General features: G+C 34.9%; 1 protein-coding gene across 1 annotated transcript in view; it reads left to right on the top strand.

Annotated features, from left to right (window-relative positions):
- LOC18604822 (DExH-box ATP-dependent RNA helicase DExH14) overlaps positions 1–21,715 on the top strand; it is a 39,097-nt gene that overhangs the window by 12,052 nt on the left and 5,330 nt on the right. Inside the window, exons 16-40 of the mRNA XM_018117714.1 lie at positions 841–915; positions 1,002–1,133; positions 1,224–1,289; positions 2,200–2,265; positions 2,353–2,475; positions 2,813–2,962; positions 3,504–3,716; positions 4,040–4,195; positions 4,287–4,511; positions 4,595–4,696; positions 4,795–4,875; positions 4,993–5,073; positions 5,559–5,762; positions 5,874–5,990; positions 6,107–6,229; positions 6,747–6,836; positions 7,702–7,827; positions 7,944–8,006; positions 9,118–9,206; positions 9,962–10,052; positions 17,834–17,983; positions 18,066–18,257; positions 18,346–18,411; positions 20,613–20,768; positions 20,868–21,011. Coding sequence (XP_017973203.1) covers positions 841–915; positions 1,002–1,133; positions 1,224–1,289; positions 2,200–2,265; positions 2,353–2,475; positions 2,813–2,962; positions 3,504–3,716; positions 4,040–4,195; positions 4,287–4,511; positions 4,595–4,696; positions 4,795–4,875; positions 4,993–5,073; positions 5,559–5,762; positions 5,874–5,990; positions 6,107–6,229; positions 6,747–6,836; positions 7,702–7,827; positions 7,944–8,006; positions 9,118–9,206; positions 9,962–10,052; positions 17,834–17,983; positions 18,066–18,257; positions 18,346–18,411; positions 20,613–20,768; positions 20,868–21,011 — 3,081 coding nt within the window. The remainder of the gene's footprint in view (positions 1–840; positions 916–1,001; positions 1,134–1,223; positions 1,290–2,199; positions 2,266–2,352; positions 2,476–2,812; positions 2,963–3,503; positions 3,717–4,039; positions 4,196–4,286; positions 4,512–4,594; positions 4,697–4,794; positions 4,876–4,992; positions 5,074–5,558; positions 5,763–5,873; positions 5,991–6,106; positions 6,230–6,746; positions 6,837–7,701; positions 7,828–7,943; positions 8,007–9,117; positions 9,207–9,961; positions 10,053–17,833; positions 17,984–18,065; positions 18,258–18,345; positions 18,412–20,612; positions 20,769–20,867; positions 21,012–21,715) is intronic.

The following is a 21,715-nucleotide window of genomic DNA, read 5'->3' as shown; positions in this document are numbered from 1 at the left end:
AGGAGAATGAGAATCTGTTATCATTTACCACAAAATCAAATCAATCAACATGACTAAGCCACTCTGTTTTATAGAATATATCTAGGATAACTTGGGTGGAAATTGATGAACAACTAGGGTTGAGCCCAGTACTTCAAATTGATCTGTCTGTATCTGAGTAGTGTACTTATTATATTCCAGGAAAATGGATGGGGGGAGAGTTATGAGTCTTTTTGTATGTAGGTGTGTGTGTTTGAGAGAGGGGGAGTATGTGCTGAAAAATTGTTGTATGATAAATGTATGTTAGGAGAAGGAAAAAATAGGGAGAACATATTTGAATGGGAAACTAGGGAAAAACAAGATGAAGAAAGAATTGGTCTTGGGCAGGCACTTCTGAAAAGATATCTTAGTTCTCTTCATGCTTTGGTGGAAATGGACTCATAGAAACATTTTTCTAAGGATATGATGCCTAGCTGTGAGAACAACAGAGGCTGCACTTAAGGGTTTTTATTTTCCGATCAAGAATCTATTGCCAAAGAAGAATAAAAGTACATTAAAGGAATTGTTTTATATTTTGGTCACAGTCAAAGATATAATGAAATGATCAAATGTACAACAAAATATCTTATTTTGCAACATAAAGATATGATAATTAGGCACTATTAAATCTCACAACTGATTTAACTAGATAAATGGCTGGACTGCATCTTCCAAGCATATGCATGTTATAAACACATGAATTACTGCATTGGCTGGCACATGCTTGCAAAAACATATATAGGAGCCTTTTACTCTTCTTCTTTTTAATATTTTATCAGTGCTATATTTGTTTTAACCTTTAGAACACTGCATTATGAGCAGGTTGAGCTTGCTCGAAAGTATGAAGATCTTGAGCTTTTCAAGAATGATGCCCATCCCCAGTTTTCCTTACTCAAGGTGAGGAATGGAGAGCCCTCTTTGTTTTCTTCACCTATGTCATTTTGTGATGCTTATTAAATGGACTTCTGTCTCCTGCATTTCAGAAGGAAGTTGTTAAGTCAAGAAACAAAGATCTTGTCCAGCTTTTTGAATTCGGGGTTGGTGTCCATCATGCTGGCATGTTACGTGCTGATAGAGGGCTTACTGAGAGGCTTTTTTCTGATGGAATCTTGAAGGTAAAGCTGATTCAACTTTCTGTTCGAGGTTGGTCCTTATGAATTTCATCTCACCCAGTTTTCATTGAATTCTGTTATTTTCCTATTTAGGTACTTGTTTGCACAGCTACTTTGGCCTGGGGTGTTAATCTTCCTGCTCATACAGTTGTCATCAAGGTTTGTGAATAGCTGCATAAACACATCATTCATTTTTCTTTACATGCCAAAACTTTAGTTGTTGCATATTATCATTTCAAGTTACATATATTAACGTTTCTGATGTCCCCAGTGAAGACAAAGTGGAGTATGATTTTACTAGGAGTAGGACATTTTGTCCATTGAAGGTTGTGTCCCCCTTCTTTTGAAGTTTGTGATGCTATTCAAACATATTCTAGACATTGATCTTGTTGTGGAAATTAAATATCAATATCATGGGTCACAGCCCTTTTGCTTCTTTAACAGTTATCCCATTTAAGATGTCAGGTTATTTTGGTTTGTATGCTGACACTAAAAGAGTTGCTTTTTTGCAAGCTTCCGCTGAAAATTGAAAGCTAGCCTAATATTTCCTTTAAGTCAGCTATATTATGCTTTTCAAAGAAAAAAAAGAGTCAGCTATATTATCTTGACTTTGACAACCATTCCTCTGGAACCCGTTCACCAGGGCCTTTCTTCCAGGAGGGTCAATCGCTATTCTCTATTAAGCAGATGGCGATAATAAATAGATCGTGTTAATGGGAAACAATTATAGTAGTGTTGATTTAATAATCACTTATGTGCACACATTTGTTTGCAGCTTGTTTTGAAGATAAGGAGACCTCATTTTGTTTTAATTATTCTTCCAAAATTGCCTTTGCACGGTAGAGTAGAGAGACAGGTGGATGTGTTTGATGCTACAGTATTACAGAAATTATATTGGAAAATTTGATCTTTCGACTTTTTGATAATGAAACTTATTTTAGATTGTCCAAGAAAGGAGTATAAACACTAAATTGGGATGGCAGGAGTACATATAATATAATGAGGCAGATACACTTCTTGCTATATTTTCTTCATCTTCTAATTTTGTTTGTCTGGTATCATCTTCCAGGGCACTCAATTATATGATCCAAAGGCTGGTGGGTGGCGAGACCTAGGCATGCTAGATGTTATGCAGGCAAACCCTGTTTCCTCGAAGACATGAAATTAAAATGGGCTAATACTATTTTTGATTTCTGATGGTCTCATGATGTTTCTGTTTTAGATATTTGGAAGGGCAGGTCGACCGCAGTTTGACAAAAGTGGTGAGGGCATCATAATTACATCTCATGACAAACTAGCCTACTATCTCCGATTACTGACAAGTCAGCTCCCTATCGAAAGTCAGGTATTTATATGTACTATGATGAACTTGAGGATTTATGAGAAAATGAACATGAGGATTTTAAAACAGTTTATTTGATGCATATGTACTCCTTCCCTTCTTAATGTCAAAACACAGTCCCACTCCCTTACTTCAAAGAAGAGCATAAAATTTGGATGAGGTCATTGATGTGCATGTATAGTGATTATAAAAAATGGTCAATCTGATAGAATATTTGCATGTGCTTGTAAACTGGTGTTGAATAAGCAATTATTACACCAATAAGTTGATCTACAAAATTTGAGAATGTATTTCTAATACTCAGTTTTCTGTTTGTTTTTAATAAATCTTTTGATTGCAGTTTATTAGCTCGTTGAAAGATAATTTAAATGCAGAGGTGGCATTGGGTACTGTAACTAATGTTAAGGAGGCTTGCGCATGGCTTGGGTACACCTATCTATTTATCAGGATGAGGTTGAATCCCCTGGCATATGGCATTGGATGGGATGAGGTACCTAATAGTTTTATTAATTATATTTTGTGATTGAAATGTAACATGATTTCTGGATATGTCCTCACAAATTCAGTTACGCAAATAGTAGATGTTCATATATTGCGGCTCGCCTCCCTTCACTTCATTTGATCTTCCATTTTTAATTAGTTGATGATAACTTGATGAGTATGTTTTTCTTTGGCTCCTGGGAATTTTAGATTTGAGAGGCTGACAATGAGTGCCATTTTCTTGGGGTCCTGGCTTAATGATGAGCAGGGTGTTCTCATTACTTGATGATTGGCATTTTGCTGGATACTTTCTGGGGATATGGATTTTCAGGCTGGAGATGAATGCCTTTTTTTTTTTTGTTTACTTTTTGGTGGGAAGGGGAAGGGTTGTTTTATGACCAGTAGGGTATTACTTTTTGCTTGACAATATAACTTAATTTCTTCTTCTGTTATGAACATGTTCTTAGATTTTTGCATGGCCTGATTATTAGAATGCTGCTCTGGAAGAGGGTGTATGAACATTAAATCTGATGTGCTTTTATGTTTGGCAGGTTATAGCAGATCCTTCTCTGAGTTTAAAGCAAAGAGCTCTAGTGGCAGATGCAGCACGTGCACTAGACAAAGCTAAAATGATGCGTTTTGATGAGAAAAGTGGGAATTTCTATTGTACAGAGCTTGGTCGTATTGCAAGTCACTTCTATATTCAATATTCTAGTGTTGAAACTTACAATGAAATGCTGAGACGCCATATGAATGATAGTGAAGTAAATTGTTATGACCACTACACTTCGTACATGTTTCAATCAGTTTACTTGATGCATTATCCATCTCTTTTCTTTTTAGTTTTAATTTTTTTATTTCTCATTTTGCCTACATTGTTATTCTATCTGAATATTCTTATAAACTATAGTAAACTAATACTGGGATTGCAGATTATCAATCTTTAGTTGCCTGCAATTGTCTGATGATAGTCAATCTTTTAATTAGGCTTCTTGCCCTGTGATGCAGTTTCTACAGTCATTTAAGACTAAGAGGCTTAATATAAACTTATTATTTTCATTGTTTTGTCACTCTGCTACTACTATAGGTAATTGAAATGGTTGCCCATTCTTCTGAATTTGAAAACATTGTTGTTCGAGAAGAGGAGCAGAATGAATTAGAGATGCTGGCACGCACGTCATGCCCATTAGAAGTTAAGGGCGGTCCTTCAAACAAACATGGAAAAATTTCAATTCTCATTCAGGTATTCACTTCTTGTTCAGCAATTAATGCTGTTGCTAAGTGAAACAAATTGTAATATATAACGATTAATGTGGTGGTTAAATACTTTGCAGCTATACATATCGCGTGGCTCCATTGATACTTTTTCATTAGTATCTGATGCTGCCTATATAAGTGCTAGTTTGGCTCGTATCATGCGTGCTTTATTTGAAATATGCTTGCGCAGAGGCTGGTGTGAGATGTCATTATTCATGTTGGAATATTGCAAGGCCGTGGATCGCCAAATTTGGCCCCATCAACATCCTCTCAGACAATTTGATAAGGATCTTTCACCAGAAGTTTGTTCTACAAACTATTCTACATTGATTGCTCAAAGGACTCGTTCTAAACTTTCTCTGATGATGCATCTTTACTGGTTCAGATATTGAGGAAGCTTGAAGAACGAGGGGCTGATTTAGATCGCCTTCACGAGATGGAAGAAAAAGACATTGGCGCTCTGATTCGTTATGGACCTGGAGGAAGGGTACTTTTCTTTTAACGGCATGGGTTGTCTAAAATTTTTCATCAGAATGATAATAAAGACTCTTGCTAACCTTTTGCTTTTTCTTGGGATTATCGAAGTTGGTTAAGCAATATTTAGGATATTTCCCTTGGATCCAGTTATCAGCTACTGTTAGTCCAATAACAAGGACTGTTTTAAAGGTAATTACTGCTCTAACTATTCTTTTTTCTTTAGCATAAATTCTGAAGAAAAAAGCTCTTAGATTGTAGTTTTCTATTTCAAATTAGGGGTACTTTACGAACATTATTTTTTTTCAGGTGGATTTGGTTATATCTCCTGACTTAATTTGGAAAGATCGTTTTCATGGTGCTGCACAGCGTTGGTGGATACTTGTTGAGGTGCTAACTTGCAAGTCCTTCACTTGTTTGTTAGATTTCTAGAGAAAGCAGGCATATTTGTCTGATTTCATTTCTTTCAGTTGTTAGATGATAAAGGATCATGAAATTTCTTTATTGACTACCATGAATTTCTAAGAGGTGTAAAATTAATGTACTTCAAAATTTAAGTAATTTATGACACTTCATTGTTTAGTTGCTGTTAGTTATCTGTTTCAATGCATGTGGAGATTCTATTTGACATGGCTCAATAATCTGGCTTTGCTGGCTTTCTAGGACTTAATATCAGTTGTTAACTTCATTTTAACTGCGTTGATCTCTTACCTTAGCTAACTATTGTTTTGAACCATCGGTGTGAAGTTTAGTTGCTTGTGTGCTTTGTTATTTTGTACAAGTTATGGCTTTGTTTAATTTTTCCATACTTTGATTTCCATGTTTATTGGCATTAGAGTTTTAGGACTTCTGATTTAATTGAGTACTTTGAATAGGACTCTGAGAATGACCACATCTACCACTCAGAACTTTTTACACTGACAAAGAAGATGGCTAGAGGAGAACCTCAGAAGCTTTCCTTTACTGTGCCGATATTTGAACCACACCCTCCTCAGTACTTCATTCGTGCTGTTTCTGATTCTTGGTTGTATGCGGAGGCTTTCTACACTATATCATTCCATAAGCTAGCACTGCCAGAGGTTTTTATTCATTCCTGTTAATGATATCTGAAAACTTTGATTGAGCTGTTTTCTTGTCTTGTTTATTTCTTGACAAAAGCCTGACTAATGTAAAGGGTATGCCTCATTCAGGCTCGAACCACTCATACAGAGCTTCTTGATTTAAAGCCTCTGCCTGTAACTTCACTTGGCAACAGCACTTATGAGTCCTTGTATAACTTTTCACATTTTAATCCGATACAAACGCAGGTTTGCTTCAGTCAATTTACTTTAGGTTTTGTTCATTGATGCCTTCCACTTCTAGCTTTTAACTATATTAGTCTTACTTCAAAAAATGTAATTGTTTCTTTTGCTCCAATTGTCAGATCTTTCATGTCCTGTATCACACAGATAATAATGTTCTATTAGGAGCTCCTACTGGTAGTGGGAAAACCATTTCTGCTGAACTTGCTATGCTTCGCCTCTTCAATACTCAGCCTGATATGAAGGTATGAGTGTTAATTTTTTAATGAAATAATTAAAGAGACTTGAGTATAAACCGTGATGGTAAGGACAGATAAATGTAAAAAAAAAAAGAATAGAAAAGATAGGATGAAAATGAGGGTTTCTTGCTCTTGCTCCTGTTTCTGGCCAGCAGGCAATTTCTAGGGAAGGTAAATATTCTTGTGGTTTTATTATGATAATACCTTTCCCAATAAAGAGTAAGTTAATTTACTGGATTTGAGTACAGCTGTAGCTACAATATTCTGATGTATGCAGTAGATTTGTTGCAACCAAGCTTTCAAAAAAAAAAAAAAAAAAATTTGTTGCAACCAACTGATATAAAGGGAACCTTCACTGCTAACAGATTATGTACTCTCTATATATGCTTAATAATAGTTGGCATAGGCCTTCTAATTGTATAATAAGACATTTTTCAGCAAGTTCAACCCTTTGTGTTTATCTCTATTTAGCTTGTCACATTTTTTAGTGCTTCATATCCTGAAGTTTGTTGACTGACTGCAGGTTATCTACATAGCACCTTTGAAGGCCATTGTACGTGAAAGGATGCACGATTGGAGGAAGCGTCTTGTCTCTCAGCTTGGGAAAGAGATGGTAATTATATTATTTTGCATATGGTTATATCCTCACATAGATACATACATTCTGCATATGCATACACATTTTCTGTCATGCAATTGAATGGATGAAACTATTTATATCGGTTAAATTCTGCAATTAGTCCCTGTACTCTACCAAAATGGTGGATGTAGTCCTTATATAATAATTTATGAAAATTGAGTCCTTATTCTTTCTAAAATTAACAATGTTAGTTCAATATGTTAAATTTATTTTGTTATCTATGCTGATATGGCATTTTCATCCTGATGTGGCATTAAATATTATGACTATTAATGTTGACATGGCATTTTTGATCTATTTCACAACATTCTTTTCACGGCTTTAAATTATGGATTACAAAAATTCAATTCTTCTTATCGCACAACACTCTTTTCCTAAATCTTAGAAACCTATTCGTATTTTTTATCTATTTCTTTTCCAATCATATTTAAAATCATTAGCTCACATTGGATGATTTCATGTCTGTACTTATAAAATCCATGCAGTGATTGGTTATGTTATATCAACACTACTATTGCATCATTTATGGAATGCTGCATTATCATTGTCATGTCATCATGTTGAATGTCATAACAGCTTAAAAATGTCACGTTAACACATCAAAATGTCATATCTGCATAGATAACAAAAAATTTTTAACACATTGGATGGACATTGTCAATTTTAAAAAGTACAAGGATTCAATTTTTACAAATTATTGTACAGGAACTAAATCCAACACTTTGCTATAGTACAGAGACTGATTGCATGATTTGACCATTTATATTCGCATATTTTAATATACTGGTATTGATTTTTATTTTGAAAGTTACTGATGTTATCTTGCTGGTTTGTTAAGGTTGAAATGACCGGGGATTATACTCCTGATTTGATGGCCCTTTTGTCAGCTGATATAATTCTATCTACTCCGGAGAAGTGGGATGGAATTAGTCGGAATTGGCATAGTCGAAGCTATGTCACAAAGGTTTCCTCATAATTTTCTCTTCTTCTTATTTTCCTTCTGAAGATAACGCAAATCTTAGCTGTACGTATGATTATGTTATGGTGTCTAGGGATTAATGTGTTATATCTGATCAATAGGTTGGTCTTATGATATTGGATGAGATTCACTTGCTGGGAGCTGATCGTGGACCTATCCTTGAGGTATTTATCCTATATGTACTGCAATATTCTGCTTAGTTGTAGTTAGATTATAATTAAATCAATATTCTCAAAACACTGAGGAAGTCTTGTTGTATCAAGCTTTATAAAAAACACAACAAAAGTTGCCAAAGAAAGTAAAAATATCTGTTCTTCGGTCATTTGACCTATGTCCATGGGAGAGATGCCATAGGGATTCAATATAAAAACATTAGGAGAATGCAGCAACTTTTGGCCTCTCAAACCCTAACCCTAAACCTAACACACCAAAAACTCTTTTAAACACTAATTTTACCAAGTATAGTAGATTGAGAAAAGTAGGTTAATTCAGTTAGTGAGCCATAGAGAGTGCTTGGTAAAATTTTCCTGCTTTTCACCAGGATTGAGAAAACAAATACAAGACATACTCCCAAAAATTACTTGATTGTCAAGTGCTCAAGCATAACAATCGTTGGAACTTTATATGTTGGACATTTAGAATCAAATGGCTAAGTTTGTGTGCTAGATGGCAGAGTGGCCCATGAAAATAACCAGACAATTTTGATAAATAGAAGGGAAGAAATTACTTGGATTCTGTTATGAAGTGGTCAAAAGGAAGAGTTTAAAAGAAAGCATCTTAAAATGTTATTGTTTTGTTTTTAGAATTGATCAACACTCTTTCCATTGTAAAGAGAGGAAGAAGCCCAAGAATAAAATGGCTTGTCCTGTAGTAAGTTGTAAACAAATTAATAACTCTCCTGATGTATATTCTGTCCATAACTTTTGTAAATGGCTTTAGATGTTGTGGGTTTCTGAACTGCATTGATTCTGAGCTGGACCTGATTATGGATATGGATTATACTGCAATTAGTACTGATGTCTTAAGTAGGCCATAGTGGCACAATGTTCACATAGCCTCTTGCACATAGTGGGAACATGCTTGGCTATCCTTGTTGAGCCCAACCTGATTAGCAGATGCGAGGTCCTCATCAGGCTCTTTAATCTGCCACTATCAATTCAAGATGTCTTTGTAAATTGTAACTATTTTCTTGTATAATTGATTGGGTACAATTCTGCAGTTAATGTCATGTGAACTTGTAGCACGTCATCTCAGTTTAGAAAATTTTGTTTCCAGGTTATTGTTTCAAGGATGAGATATATATCATCACAAACAGAGCGTGCAGTACGCTTTGTTGGCCTTTCTACAGCTTTGGCAAATGCAGGGTATGTATATCTTATGCTTCCTCTAATTAGTATATGCCCTTTCTTCATATGTTGCAACGTTGATGTATTCTTTTAAACGTAGAACTTTTAAACTGTTGAAGGCAAGCTACTTGATGCAGCAGAACCAATTTTAGCTCTTTACGCGGTCATCAGTGTTCCCATTTGGATTCAAGGATCCTTAATGAACAATTACTATTCAAGCTACATATCATTATTTTATTTCTTTTTATTGATTGGTTTTAGCCACAATGAACTTATGCATGGAGGAGCTATTGGGTGACAGTTTTGAGAAAATCTGCCTAATTAGGTTTATGGTAGCCTATGGCTTTGATAGGGGTTAGGAATAGGGTTTACGGGTCAACTAGTTTGATTCAATTATGACTTGATCACAAGAGATGCCCAGATTTGAAGGAAAAATTTTGGTGGACTTCTGATCAGCAACAAAACAAGAAATAAAGCAGGGGTTTGACTCCTGCAAAACCCTTGTGCTACCAAATGGGGATTAGAGAATTTAGGCATTCACAGTTTCAAATTTTAAGGAATGGGATGGTTAGTATGAGGTGTAACTTGTTTATTATGTGAGTAGTTGTTGTATAAGATGCCAAGATGTGTGCCCCTCAAATTTAACTATTGGTGCATCCTTAAAATTGTTAGGTTTGTTTTTTTTTCTTTTTTTTCCCTTTCTTTTGGTGCTTTTGAGATGCATTTTTTTTCTTTATAACCTATATTTTATTATTATTATTATTTTCTTTCAGTGATTTGGCTGATTGGTTGGGTGTTGGTGAAATTGGACTCTTCAATTTTAAGCCAAGTGTGAGACCTGTACCTCTTGAAGTTCATATCCAGGCAAGTTTCATGCATTGTTTCTTAAGTTAAGTTTAGCATTTTGGTAAAATCTTCTTGTATGTATTGAAGTGCCATATATGAATGAATTTTTATGAGTGAGGATTGGAAAGAAAAAAGTTTCCTATTAATTTCTTGCTAAAACAAAATGCAAGTTTAAAGGTATTTTCCCCCGAAGTATCTAATTATGATTTTAGGTCACATCTGTAACAAAATGAGAGCATTTCCTATTATAAGCACTTCTGATAGGCATTGATACGCATGTGGCAGCATAAACATGTTGCTTGCTTTGTGTTCGAATCTTTGATGCTTTAGATGTTAAGATTTGTAAACTTCTCTTTTCATATAAAAGACAAAAGTCTATATCCACAATGTAGAGGGCTATTCTATTTATAATAGAATAGAGAACAAGAAAAGACAAACAATCCTAAACCTATGTAAGTCATAACAATATATATCATGTTTTTAACACTCCCCATCAAGCTAGAGCATAGATGTGGATCATGCCCAGCTTGTTACAAGTTTAATCAATCCTAACCTGAGAAAGGTTCTTAGTAAATGAATCTGCTAATCTCTCTCTCATACTTACATAGGAAGTAGTCTGTTGAATCTTCTCTAGTACAAAATGACAATCCACTTCAATATGTTTTGTCCTTTCTTGCACCGAATTGGAAGAAATATGCATAGCTACTTGATTATTTCCGCACAATCTTATAGGAGATGAATCTGCAAAACCAATTTCCTCCAACAAATGACGAATCCACATAAGCTCACAAGTAGTTAGTTTGTGCCATAGCGCGGTAGTCGGACTGTGCTCTAGAGCTACCTACCACATCTGGCTTCTTACTCTTCCATGATACCAAATTTCCTGCCACAAACGCACAATACCCTGTAATAGATTTCCTATCATCTAGTGATCTAATTCAGTAAATTCATCAACTCGGCTATGTCCTTGATCTCCACATAAACCCCTTTGCCAGCTGCCCCTTTTAAATACTTTAGAACATGAACCAAAGCATCCCAATGAACAGTAGTAGGTGCTGACATGAATTGACTTAATACACTCATTAAAAAAGAAATATCAAGACAGGTCACTGTCAAATAATTCAATTTACTAACTAACCATCTATGTTTCTTAGGATCTGCAAATGCCTTCCTTTCTTCTGCTGTAAGCTTCACACTCGAGTCCATAGTAGTCTCACAAGGCTGTACTTCAAGCAATCCAACATCCTCAAGCAAATCTAGGACATACTTCCTTTGAGAGAGAAAGATACCCTTCTTGGAGCAAGTTACTTGAAATCCTTAGAAAGTATTTCTAGTAATCCAAGTCTTTTGTTTGAAGAAAAACCTTAAGATCATGAATATCTGCTTGATCACTTCTTGTAATTACAATACCATCAACATAAACAACAAGCAAAATACAAGCATTGTCAGTATGTCGAAAGAACACAGCATGATCACAAGAACTCTGCAACAGTCCAAACTCCAATACCACATTACTGAACCTCCCAAACAAACTCTAGGAGACTGTTCCAACCCATACCATGATTTTTTCAACCTGCACACTTTACCAAACTCCCCATGAGCAATAAACCCAGGTGGTTGCACCATATACACCTCTTCTTGTAACTCATTGTGAAGAAATGCGTTATTCACATCCAATTGGTACAAAGGCCAATGATGAGTAGTAGCTAAAGAAAGAAATATGCGAATAGAAGTTAATTTCGTCACAGGAGAAAACTTGTCTGTATAATCCACACATAGGTTTGAGCATAGCCCTTAAATACCAATCGGGCTTTCAATCTAGCAATAGCACCATTAGAGATTCATCTTTACTGTATACACCCACTTACACCTAATAGCTTGTTTACTTGATGGAAGACATACTAAATCCCAAGTACCATGAGTCTCAAGAGCCGACATTTCCTCTTCCATAGCAGCCCACTAGCCATTGTGAGATAATGCCTTCATAAGAGTCTTTGAATGTGAAACAGAATCAAGAGAAGCAACAAAGGAATGAGAAGAACGAGATAGATTTTCATAGGACATAAAAGAAGAGATGGAATGGGTGCAATGACGTTTACCTTTTTGAAGAGCAATAGGGAGATCAAGATCATAATCTAATGACATAGAAATGGGTAATGGAAGTGAATCGGACAATATATACGGGCTGAGGAACTATTGCATCAATGCCATGACAACGGGTGTTTACCTATGTGATAAGAGGTCTAGATGAAACAGATGGAGTATCAAGACCAGGAGTACTCACTTTATAAATGAAGAAATCATCTACTGACTCAGTCTTAGAAACAGAGGAAGGAGGACCGTCAAAGTAAGGATTGTACTCAAAGAATGTGATATCACAAGAAACGAGATACTTGCTTAACTCTAGTGAGTAGCATCGATAACCTTTCTGTGTACGTGAGTAACCTAAGAAGATACACTTTAATGAACAAGTATCTAACTTAGTAACATGGGGTCGCATATCCTGAACAAAACAGGTACAATCAAATACTTTGGGAAGTACAGGAAATAAGGACTGGTCTAGAGATGATATAATATGGTGCTTGGCCTTGAAAACTAGAGGAGGGCATGTGGTTAATAAGTAAAGCAGTTATATGGACAGCATTGGACCAAAAAACTTTAGGAACCCTCATCTGAAACATTAATGGCGCGTTTGGTAGCTATTTCCCCTTTATTCCCATGCAAATCCTATTCCCTTGTTTGGTTGTCAAATAGAATGAGGAATAGGAATTCCTCAGGAATAGCAATTCTGTCAACTTGGGTTTAAGTCTGGAATGAGTAATACCCGTGCTCCCCTTGGTTTTATCTATTCCCTGACCCATGGAATAGGTTTGAAATGTTTAATGGCTAAGATACCCTCAATAGATTTACAAAATCACAACTCTGTCCCATATAAAAAGTTCTAATTTTCTCTCTTTCTCCTCTCTCAGCTGGTCTTCCCCTATCTACCCCTCCTCTTCCCCTCTCTCTCCGCAAGTTTGCAACCGTCCTCCTCCACAGCCACTGTCGTCCTCCGTTGTTGTCATCATCAAGTTCTTTATTGTCGGCCATCAAATAAACCATGGTGATGTTGGAGTGCTGATTTGATGATGGTTGTAGCCAAATCTAGCCATTGGAGTGCCAATCTGGTCACAGGAAGCGCCAGATCTGGTGGCTCCATTGGCCAGATCGGTGCTTCAACGGCTAGATATAGCCAAGGCCAACGCCAAATTAGCTCTCCAACGTCCGAAGAGAAAAAGGAAAGATGAGAAAAAAAATGAAAAATGAAAAAAAATAAAATAAAAATTATATCAATTAATAATTTTAAAATTTTAATGAAAATAGAAATTAAATGATTAAAAAATAAAAAATACAAATAGAGAAAAATACTCAAATAATGAAAGTAAAAATTATATAACTAATTTAATATAAATTATTTAATAATAAATTATTGATGTTTAATGAAAATAAAAATTAAAAGATTAAAATATGAAAAATACAAATAGAGAAAAATGATTCCAATTGTTAAAATTAAAAATCATACAATTAATTTAATAATAAATTATTCAATAATTTAATAATAAATTAAAAATATTAATAATTTAATAATAAATTATTGATATCTGATGAAAATAGAATTTATTTTTGTTTNCTGATGAAAATAGAATTTTTTTTTGTTTTTGATGAAAATAAATTTTATTATAAAAAAGGATAGTTTTGTCATTTTATCATTTATTCTTATAGATTATTCCAAAGTTATTCTCACCAATCAAACATTCAAATAAGCCATAATAGCAATTCCTACCCTATTTTACTACATGTTGGGTTCAAAGAAATGATTTTTCTTTTTTTAAAAGTAATATGAATTTGTATTTAATCTATCAAAAGACATAATTTACATTTTTTTTAGGAAAAAATTGAAAGCCATCTTTCTATTTTCAAAGATATGATTTTCTATTTAATATATCAAAAGACATAACTTCCTTTTTTTTTTTAGAAAAAAAATGGAAGACTATCTTTTTAATTTCAAAGACAAGCATTTATTTAATATATCAAAAAACATGATTTTTTATTTCTACTAGTTTTTTTATTTTTTTCCCAAATATTTCTTCTCCAATATTTTTTCTAAACACAAGTGTAAATGATTCGTAATATGTGAAGAATTGGCTAAAAATAAACATCTATACACAAATTTAATTGATTATGATGGATAAAATATAATATAATTAAATTATATTTTAAATAATTATCCATTTATAAAAATGGGAGTAAATTATAATTATTTTTAGTAATTGGGATAAAATATAATTATGATGGATAATTGTCTTTTGGGATAAATGTGTATTTAAATGATAATAAGGATAATTTTATTTTTTAATGAAAATAAATGTTAATATGGTCAAGGGTATTTCTGTCTTTTTATCACCTATTCCTTTCTTATTCCAATCTTATTTCTATCAACCAAACACTGCAATAAGTCATAATAGCAATTCCTGCTCTATTCCATTCATAATACCAAACAAAGTAATAACTATTCTATTCTATTCTCACTTTTTTCTATTCCCACAGAATAACAATTCTATTCCATTCTTGTCTATTCCGAGAACCAAACGTGCAGTAAGGTTCTAGCAACTTTCATAAGATGACGGTACTTTCTCTTTGATACTCAATTATGTTGATGAGTAATAATACATGAAGATTGATGAAAAATGCCATTTTGTATCATGTAAGAGGTAAAACATTCAGAGAAATACTCTTTAGCATTATCACTATGGAGGATGCGAATGTTAGAGAGAAATTGAGGGCAAATTTCTTCATGATTCAACACATATGGAAACAACTCAAACCTAGATTTTATTAAATTTAACCGAGTATTTCTTGAAAAATTATCAACAAATGCATCAAAATGCTTAAACGATTTTCTGAAGTCACAGGACATGGACCTCAAACATCAAAATGAACTAACTCAAAGAGAGACATAGCCCTCTTATTGACTCTAGACACATGGCAGATGATGGTGCTTAGCAAACTCACAAGTCTCATATGGTAAACTAGGCAGAGATGTCAAATCAACATGCATTTTCTTCAACACTGATAGAGACGGATGACCAAGTTGGCAGTGAAGTTGGAAATGGGCAAGATCATTACAACAAGCAATTGATGCACCAGCAGAAGGAAGAGCAACAACTACTTCATCCAGTAGAAGTAATCCATTTGATTCACTCCCACTACCAGTAATCTTCCAAGTCAAAAGATCCTAGAAGGCAACACAACAATGTAAGGCTTTAGTTATTTGGTTAATTGACAAGTTAAATGGAAAATTAGGAAAATACAAAACTGAAGATAAAGGCAATGAAGGAGTTATGACTCACTACCACTACCTAAGACTTTAATAGTTGATCTATTAGCAAGAGTGACAATAGTACAATGATTGGAATGTCTATAAGTGGAAAAAATACCTAAATTTCCTGTCATATGGTCAGTGGCACCTGAGTCAATGACCTAGCGATGAGAGGAAGAAGAAAGACATGCTGTGGGATTACCTCACTTAACTAAGCTAGCAATAGAAGAGGATGAAAGCTATTGAGACTTCTAGAACTGATTAAACCTAGAAAAGTCCTTATCAAACTACTGTACGGCGTTTAAGGTGGGGTGTAGCGAAGTCACCAACTTGTGATGCGATATGAGCAAATTTAGAGGGGGTTGATATTGTTGTTGTTGCCCCTGTGAAGGAGATTGATAATGCTAATTTTGTTGTCTTATAGGGGTTTAGAGGTCTGATTCCTGAGGTGACCTTGTTCTCAACTGTTATCAACATATTCCTGGACCTCCATGACCTCTTTTAAAATTGCCTTTTCCCCTACCTGATCCTTCTCTTTATCCACTGCCAAACCAACTAGTACCCTATGAGGCTAAGGCAGATTGATCGGACACATCACTAGTAGTAGGAAAACTTTCCTTGGTAGCACTCAGTACAGTTGTAACCACATCAAACAAAAAAGAAACATCCTTGTTAGCCAAGAGCTGAGATCAAATCACGCCATACTTTGAATCTAAACCATATAGCCAGCCAAAGCCAAGTAGTCTTTCATGTTAGCCACATTAGTAGAAAGTGGCGTGGTGGTGTAGAAATCTTCAATAGCACGCTTATAATCATAGTAATAATCCATAATTGTCCATTCATTCTTACTTGGACAACTAACCTCTTGTTATAAACTGTACAGTCTCGTCATATTCTTTGTACCTGAAAAACAATCATGTAATAACTCCCATAACTCTTTAACTGTCGTAGTTTGTTGCATTGAAAGAACCATTTTTCTATCAATACAATTAACAATCAAAGAAAACAATCTTCCATCATCTGCTATCCATAACTTGGTAGCATTTTCTTTATTTTGATAGGGTTCAGTAAAATGTGCTTCCTTTCCAAGTCTTTTTGCATTAACTTTCACTAGAAACTTCCATTCTACAAAATTTGAACCATCTCCGGCCAGCATAACATCAACTATTTTGTGATGGGAGGACACAACCTCAACACTTTTAGTACCTTTTGACGCCATCTCACTGACCCTCAAACACCATTAATGAAACAATCAACTCATATTCAACTAACAGGCCCATCAATCTCAGTAGAACCCAATCCACATAGTCAGAACGATTCAACGAGTACGTTTTTTTTTTTTTTCTTTTATGTCTTTAGGTTTTGGGTAAGTAGGCTCTAATACGATGTAAATTTCTCTTTTTGTATAGAAGACAAAAGTCTATCTCCACAATATGGAGGGCTATTTTATTTATAATAGCATAGAAAATGTGAAAAAGATTAAAGTAACCCTAAACCTACATATGTCATAACAATATAAATCGTAGACTTTAACAAGATTTATGGCAAAGTGAAGTGTTCGATTCTGTTAGAAAATTAGAGCTGCCATCTGACCCTACTTTTAGCACCGTGGAGTACTCGGATATAATAAATGATGAAAAAGGGGCTTCAATCGAGGCTGAAATTGAGTTAAAGTTTGCAAACAGTTGGTGTTGGGCTTGTCAAAATGTTTGGCTCTGCAAGCTTGAGTTAGATATTGGAGCTTCTTAAGATAAACTTTCTGAGCTTCGTAGTATTTGATTCAAATGCCCACAGGATTAGCTTGTTTAATGATATGTTAATGACTTGTTTGTAATTTTTATTTTTTCTCTATATAGTATATGTCTACACACACATACACAAATATAGTTATTATGTCTTTTATGATTGTGACTTAATTATTAATCTAAATTTTTGTGTTGGCTCACACTTGCAGCAGCTCCTATCAGGTAGGAGATTAATTTGAGCCTAGCTCACCTAGCTCAAGCTTTTATGAAATGTTCTTCAATGAAGCTTGAACATAAAGTATGAGCTTGAGTGTGTTTGAGCCTGAGCCTTAGTTTCAAAGTTTTTATCTTGATCTAATCGTGTGCTTCTTAAAGCTTGTTCCAGCTTTGCTTGATTCCAACCTCTAGACTTAAGGGACCATCTGCTTAAGTGACCATGACTATTACTTACCACTGATGTATTAACTAGACACATTATGTTTTTACTTCTTGAGAATGTCCATTACTTGCCACTGAAGTATCAAGTGGACACATTTATATTTTGACTTTCTGAGAATCTGTTTGACCTGGGTTTTGAGCAAATATTGGAGGGTAGTGCTTCATTTCATTTTTCACATATCTAGTTGATATGGAAGTGAACAGGAGCCTTACATACAACTATCTTTTCAATTCTGAGCTCTTGCCTTTTGGAACAGGGATATCCTGGAAAGTACTACTGCCCAAGGATGAATAGCATGAACAAACCAGCATATGCTGCAATATGCACCCATTCACCAACAAAACCAGTTCTTATTTTTGTTTCATCTCGGCGTCAGACAAGGCTCACTGCTTTGGACCTTATTCAGGTGAGATCTGTATTTCATTGGGAATGTCTATAGTTCCATGGCTTTCCCGGTGTTAAATTTCTCTATTTCATTTGAACTGAAGTTTGCAGCATCAGATGAAAATCCGAGGCAATTTTTGAGCATGCCAGAAGAAGCTCTGCAGATGGTGCTTTCCCAGGTCACTGATCAGAACCTGAGGCACACTTTACAGTTTGGCATTGGGTTGCATCATGCTGGACTGAACGACAAAGATAGATCTCTGGTTGAGGAACTTTTCGCAAACAACAAGATTCAGGCAGTTCTCCATCACCTGACTGGTCGTTCTTACTGGGCAAAGATGTTAATTTTAACATAAATGAATTTTTTTGCTTTCCTAAATACAGGTTTTGGTTTGTACAAGCACATTGGCGTGGGGTGTAAATCTTCCAGCCCATTTGGTAATTATAAAGGTGAGGGAAACATTACCTGTGATGTGTTCAAGAAGTCCTGGAAGTGTTATCTGGTTTTTCAGGTTAAAAATTTCAAGAATTTAAAAGATAATAGCCATTTTAATTTGGGTAAAATACTCTATCACCCCTAACTTTTAATCATAATTGCACACAAATCCATTAGTTTGCAAAATAGACACTCCACCCTAAACAACTAAACGGTGTTAAATTTAAATTGAAATGTCTAAAATGTCCTCTTTTTTATTTTTTTGACCAGTCGGTGACCGGATTGGCTTAAATCTGACCAAATTTCTCAAGGAGCACCCGATCTGGTACTCCCTAGATCGGTGCTCCCCAGGGAACACTGGATCTGTGCTCCTTGGGGAGCACCCAATCGGTGCTCCCAAAGAGCACCCATGATGGGTGTTCCTAGGGAGCACCGATTTGGTGCTCCCTCTGGGGGGAGGGAGATCCGGCTTCGGCTAGATCTAACAAGATAGGAAATTGTTTTTCAAGAGAAAAAAAATTAAAAATAAAAAAATATAATTTATATACTATGGTAATTTTTAAAATTGATGAAGGGTAAAATTGTTTTTTCAATATTACCACGTTATCAAAATAACGGAAATATTAACGGTGGACTAATAGTTGGACTTATGCGTCCAGCGAAAAATATTCTTTTGGAGCGAATTGTCTATTTTAAAAACTAATGGACCCACATGGAATTATGACTAAAAGTTAAGGAGGTGAGGGTATTTTACCCTTTTAATTTTGTTACATGCCTTCAAATTATTATTATTTTTTTTTGAGTTTTGATGTAGAACAAGTAGGGGAAATAGATAGATAACAGAAATTAGAGGGGAAATCAGAGATAGGCAGAAGCAATTAGGGAAAAACAGAGGAAATAGGTAGCAACAGAAGATTTGGGGGAGAAAACCAGAAAGAATAACAAAGGGAGAAAATCACAACGCTCAATATCTCAAAATCTCAAATATTGACCATCCAAAAGCTAATCAAAACCAAAAGTAACATGGATATTTATTGGCTAAACCCTAAATTTAAAAAATACCAACTCTAACCGTAAAACCCTAATACTTGAAATAACCTAAGAATAGCCTAAATATATGTAAAAATTTCAATTAAACCTGTAAAATATAAAATAAAATCCTAGATAATTTAATCCCTCAACTAGCATATCTTCATTCTCCATCAAGTTTCCTATGCGATATTTCTAATATTTTCCTGCATGAAAAAGCTTATTGTAATTTGAGTGGTTGCAACTGTTCTTGGACTGAGCCGAGAATATTTTGCATGAACAACAATTTACTTGTTTTTAGATCATGGATCTCATATCAGGTGGAAAAAGAATTATTCTTTCATCTTTAGTTCGTTGAACTAGGTAGAATATAATATTCCTACGAGAATTTAAGGTGATGTACACAAATGTTGGATCCATAATAGTAGAGATGCTTTCTCATCAGTTCGCCATATAACATCTGCTAGAGGTTGTTGGCTCTGTTTTTGAAATTTTCAGTCTTCGGTGTAACGTTGTGGTTATATTTGTTGTCTTTATGTATAAACCCTCTCTATTTAACAATGTTCCCAAATAGAAATCTGAGGAAGCAAGTTACCCTTGGCATTATAAGCTGTAAGGCTTGAGGTAAAATGCTTTACTCTTTTGTTCTATTTTTACATGTGTACTAAAGTCATGCAGATATGGTGGGTGGGAAAGTAGGGGAAAAATTAAATGAATGAATACTTATAATCAAGAAAAAATTTAGTTTTAGAATATTGCTCAACATACAAGCATAGAGGTAGAAAAATGGCTTGTAAAATCATTAGTGTGATCAAGTAGAAATGATAAGGAATGCACTTGTGTTGTGTTTATTGGTGTGTGTTGAGTCACCCATGCTAGGGAGGTCTTGGGCTTATTATATAGATTGATGGTTTTCTTTAATTGTTAGTTTCTTGGGTTGAGGCCCAGGGCTGTGACAATTGCCATTAGTTGAGAGGAAGCAGTGGCATGATAAGGGCATCACTTGCTGACTAATTTCATGATGCAAGTGGAGCCCCAGCATGAGGTATATTGTTCCTGTGTGCTTTAGAGATATGTTGACTTTACATGACCTGGCCCTAAGAAGTGGTTTTTAATTCTTTGGGATAGTTGATTCCTTTTCCCCTTGGATAATTCTATTTTACCAAATGTTGTTTTAATGTCACAGGGAACAGAGTATTATGATGGGAAAACAAAAAGATATGTCGATTTCCCTATTACAGATATTTTGCAAATGATGGGTCGTGCAGGTCGTCCACAATATGATCAACATGGGAAGGCAGTCATTCTTGTTCATGAACCCAAAAAGAGCTTCTACAAAAAGGTTAAACAAAAATAAGTGACCATTTTCTTTGCTAATTTGACTGTGTTCTTTATGGCAAGAGAGTGCCTGGCCTAACCATTTCTTGTTTTTACCATGCAGTTTCTATATGAACCATTTCCAGTTGAGAGTAGCCTGAGGGAGCAGTTGCATGATCATATAAATGCAGAGATTGTTTCTGGAACTATTTGCCATAAAGAAGATGCTGTGCATTATCTTACTTGGACCTACTTATTCCGCAGACTGGTATGCTTTTGGTTATCATCACCTAGAACAGAAAGAAACGTGGTGTGATATTGTCATGGTCTTTAGTCTACTCATTAACATGGTGATGAGATAAATGCAAGTTGTAAAGATAGTTTGTTGCAATAATGGTCATTTTGTGCATAACTTTTGCCTAGTCCTTGCTTAGATTTAAATAAGGTTATACTGTCTGAGAATTACTGTTTAGTTCTCATATGTGTAACATCTCCCTTCTGGTAACTCTGGGTGGTTAATCTGCCATCGTAGTATTTGAGCTCTTCAACACCCGGTCCCTTTATTTGGTAAGAAAGAAGAAAAACTTTAGGAATACTGCATGCATAGTTTGACTTTATGTCTTAGCTTATCATATGATTTATACCTAGAAATGCAGCCTTTTAAAACTTTTTCTTGCCCTGATGTTTCAGCTACTTATTTACTTTTTAGTTGAGTGTTTCATGTTGATACTGAGAAAATCATGGGATAATGGATCTATTGCAATGTTTGTTTTATTACTTAATCAATTGCGCGGCCACGGTTGCTGTAGGTTAGTGATGAAGTTGCATTTCCTGGATGCAACTTTAGGGTAAAATTAATATTAACTTCTGCAGAGAGGGCCTGTTTTGTAAATTTCTTAGGTTGGATTGGACAATTCAGTGGTAAAATAATTGCAATTTCTGTTTAGAATTCACCCCTTAGCTGCTTTTGGG

This window comes from Theobroma cacao, chromosome 3, assembly GCF_000208745.1.
Source record: "Theobroma cacao cultivar B97-61/B2 chromosome 3, Criollo_cocoa_genome_V2, whole genome shotgun sequence".
Lineage (NCBI taxonomy): Eukaryota > Viridiplantae > Streptophyta > Magnoliopsida > Malvales > Malvaceae > Theobroma > Theobroma cacao.
The sequence above is the reverse complement of the archived record's forward strand: the minus strand, read 5'-3'. Positions and strand labels throughout refer to the sequence as shown.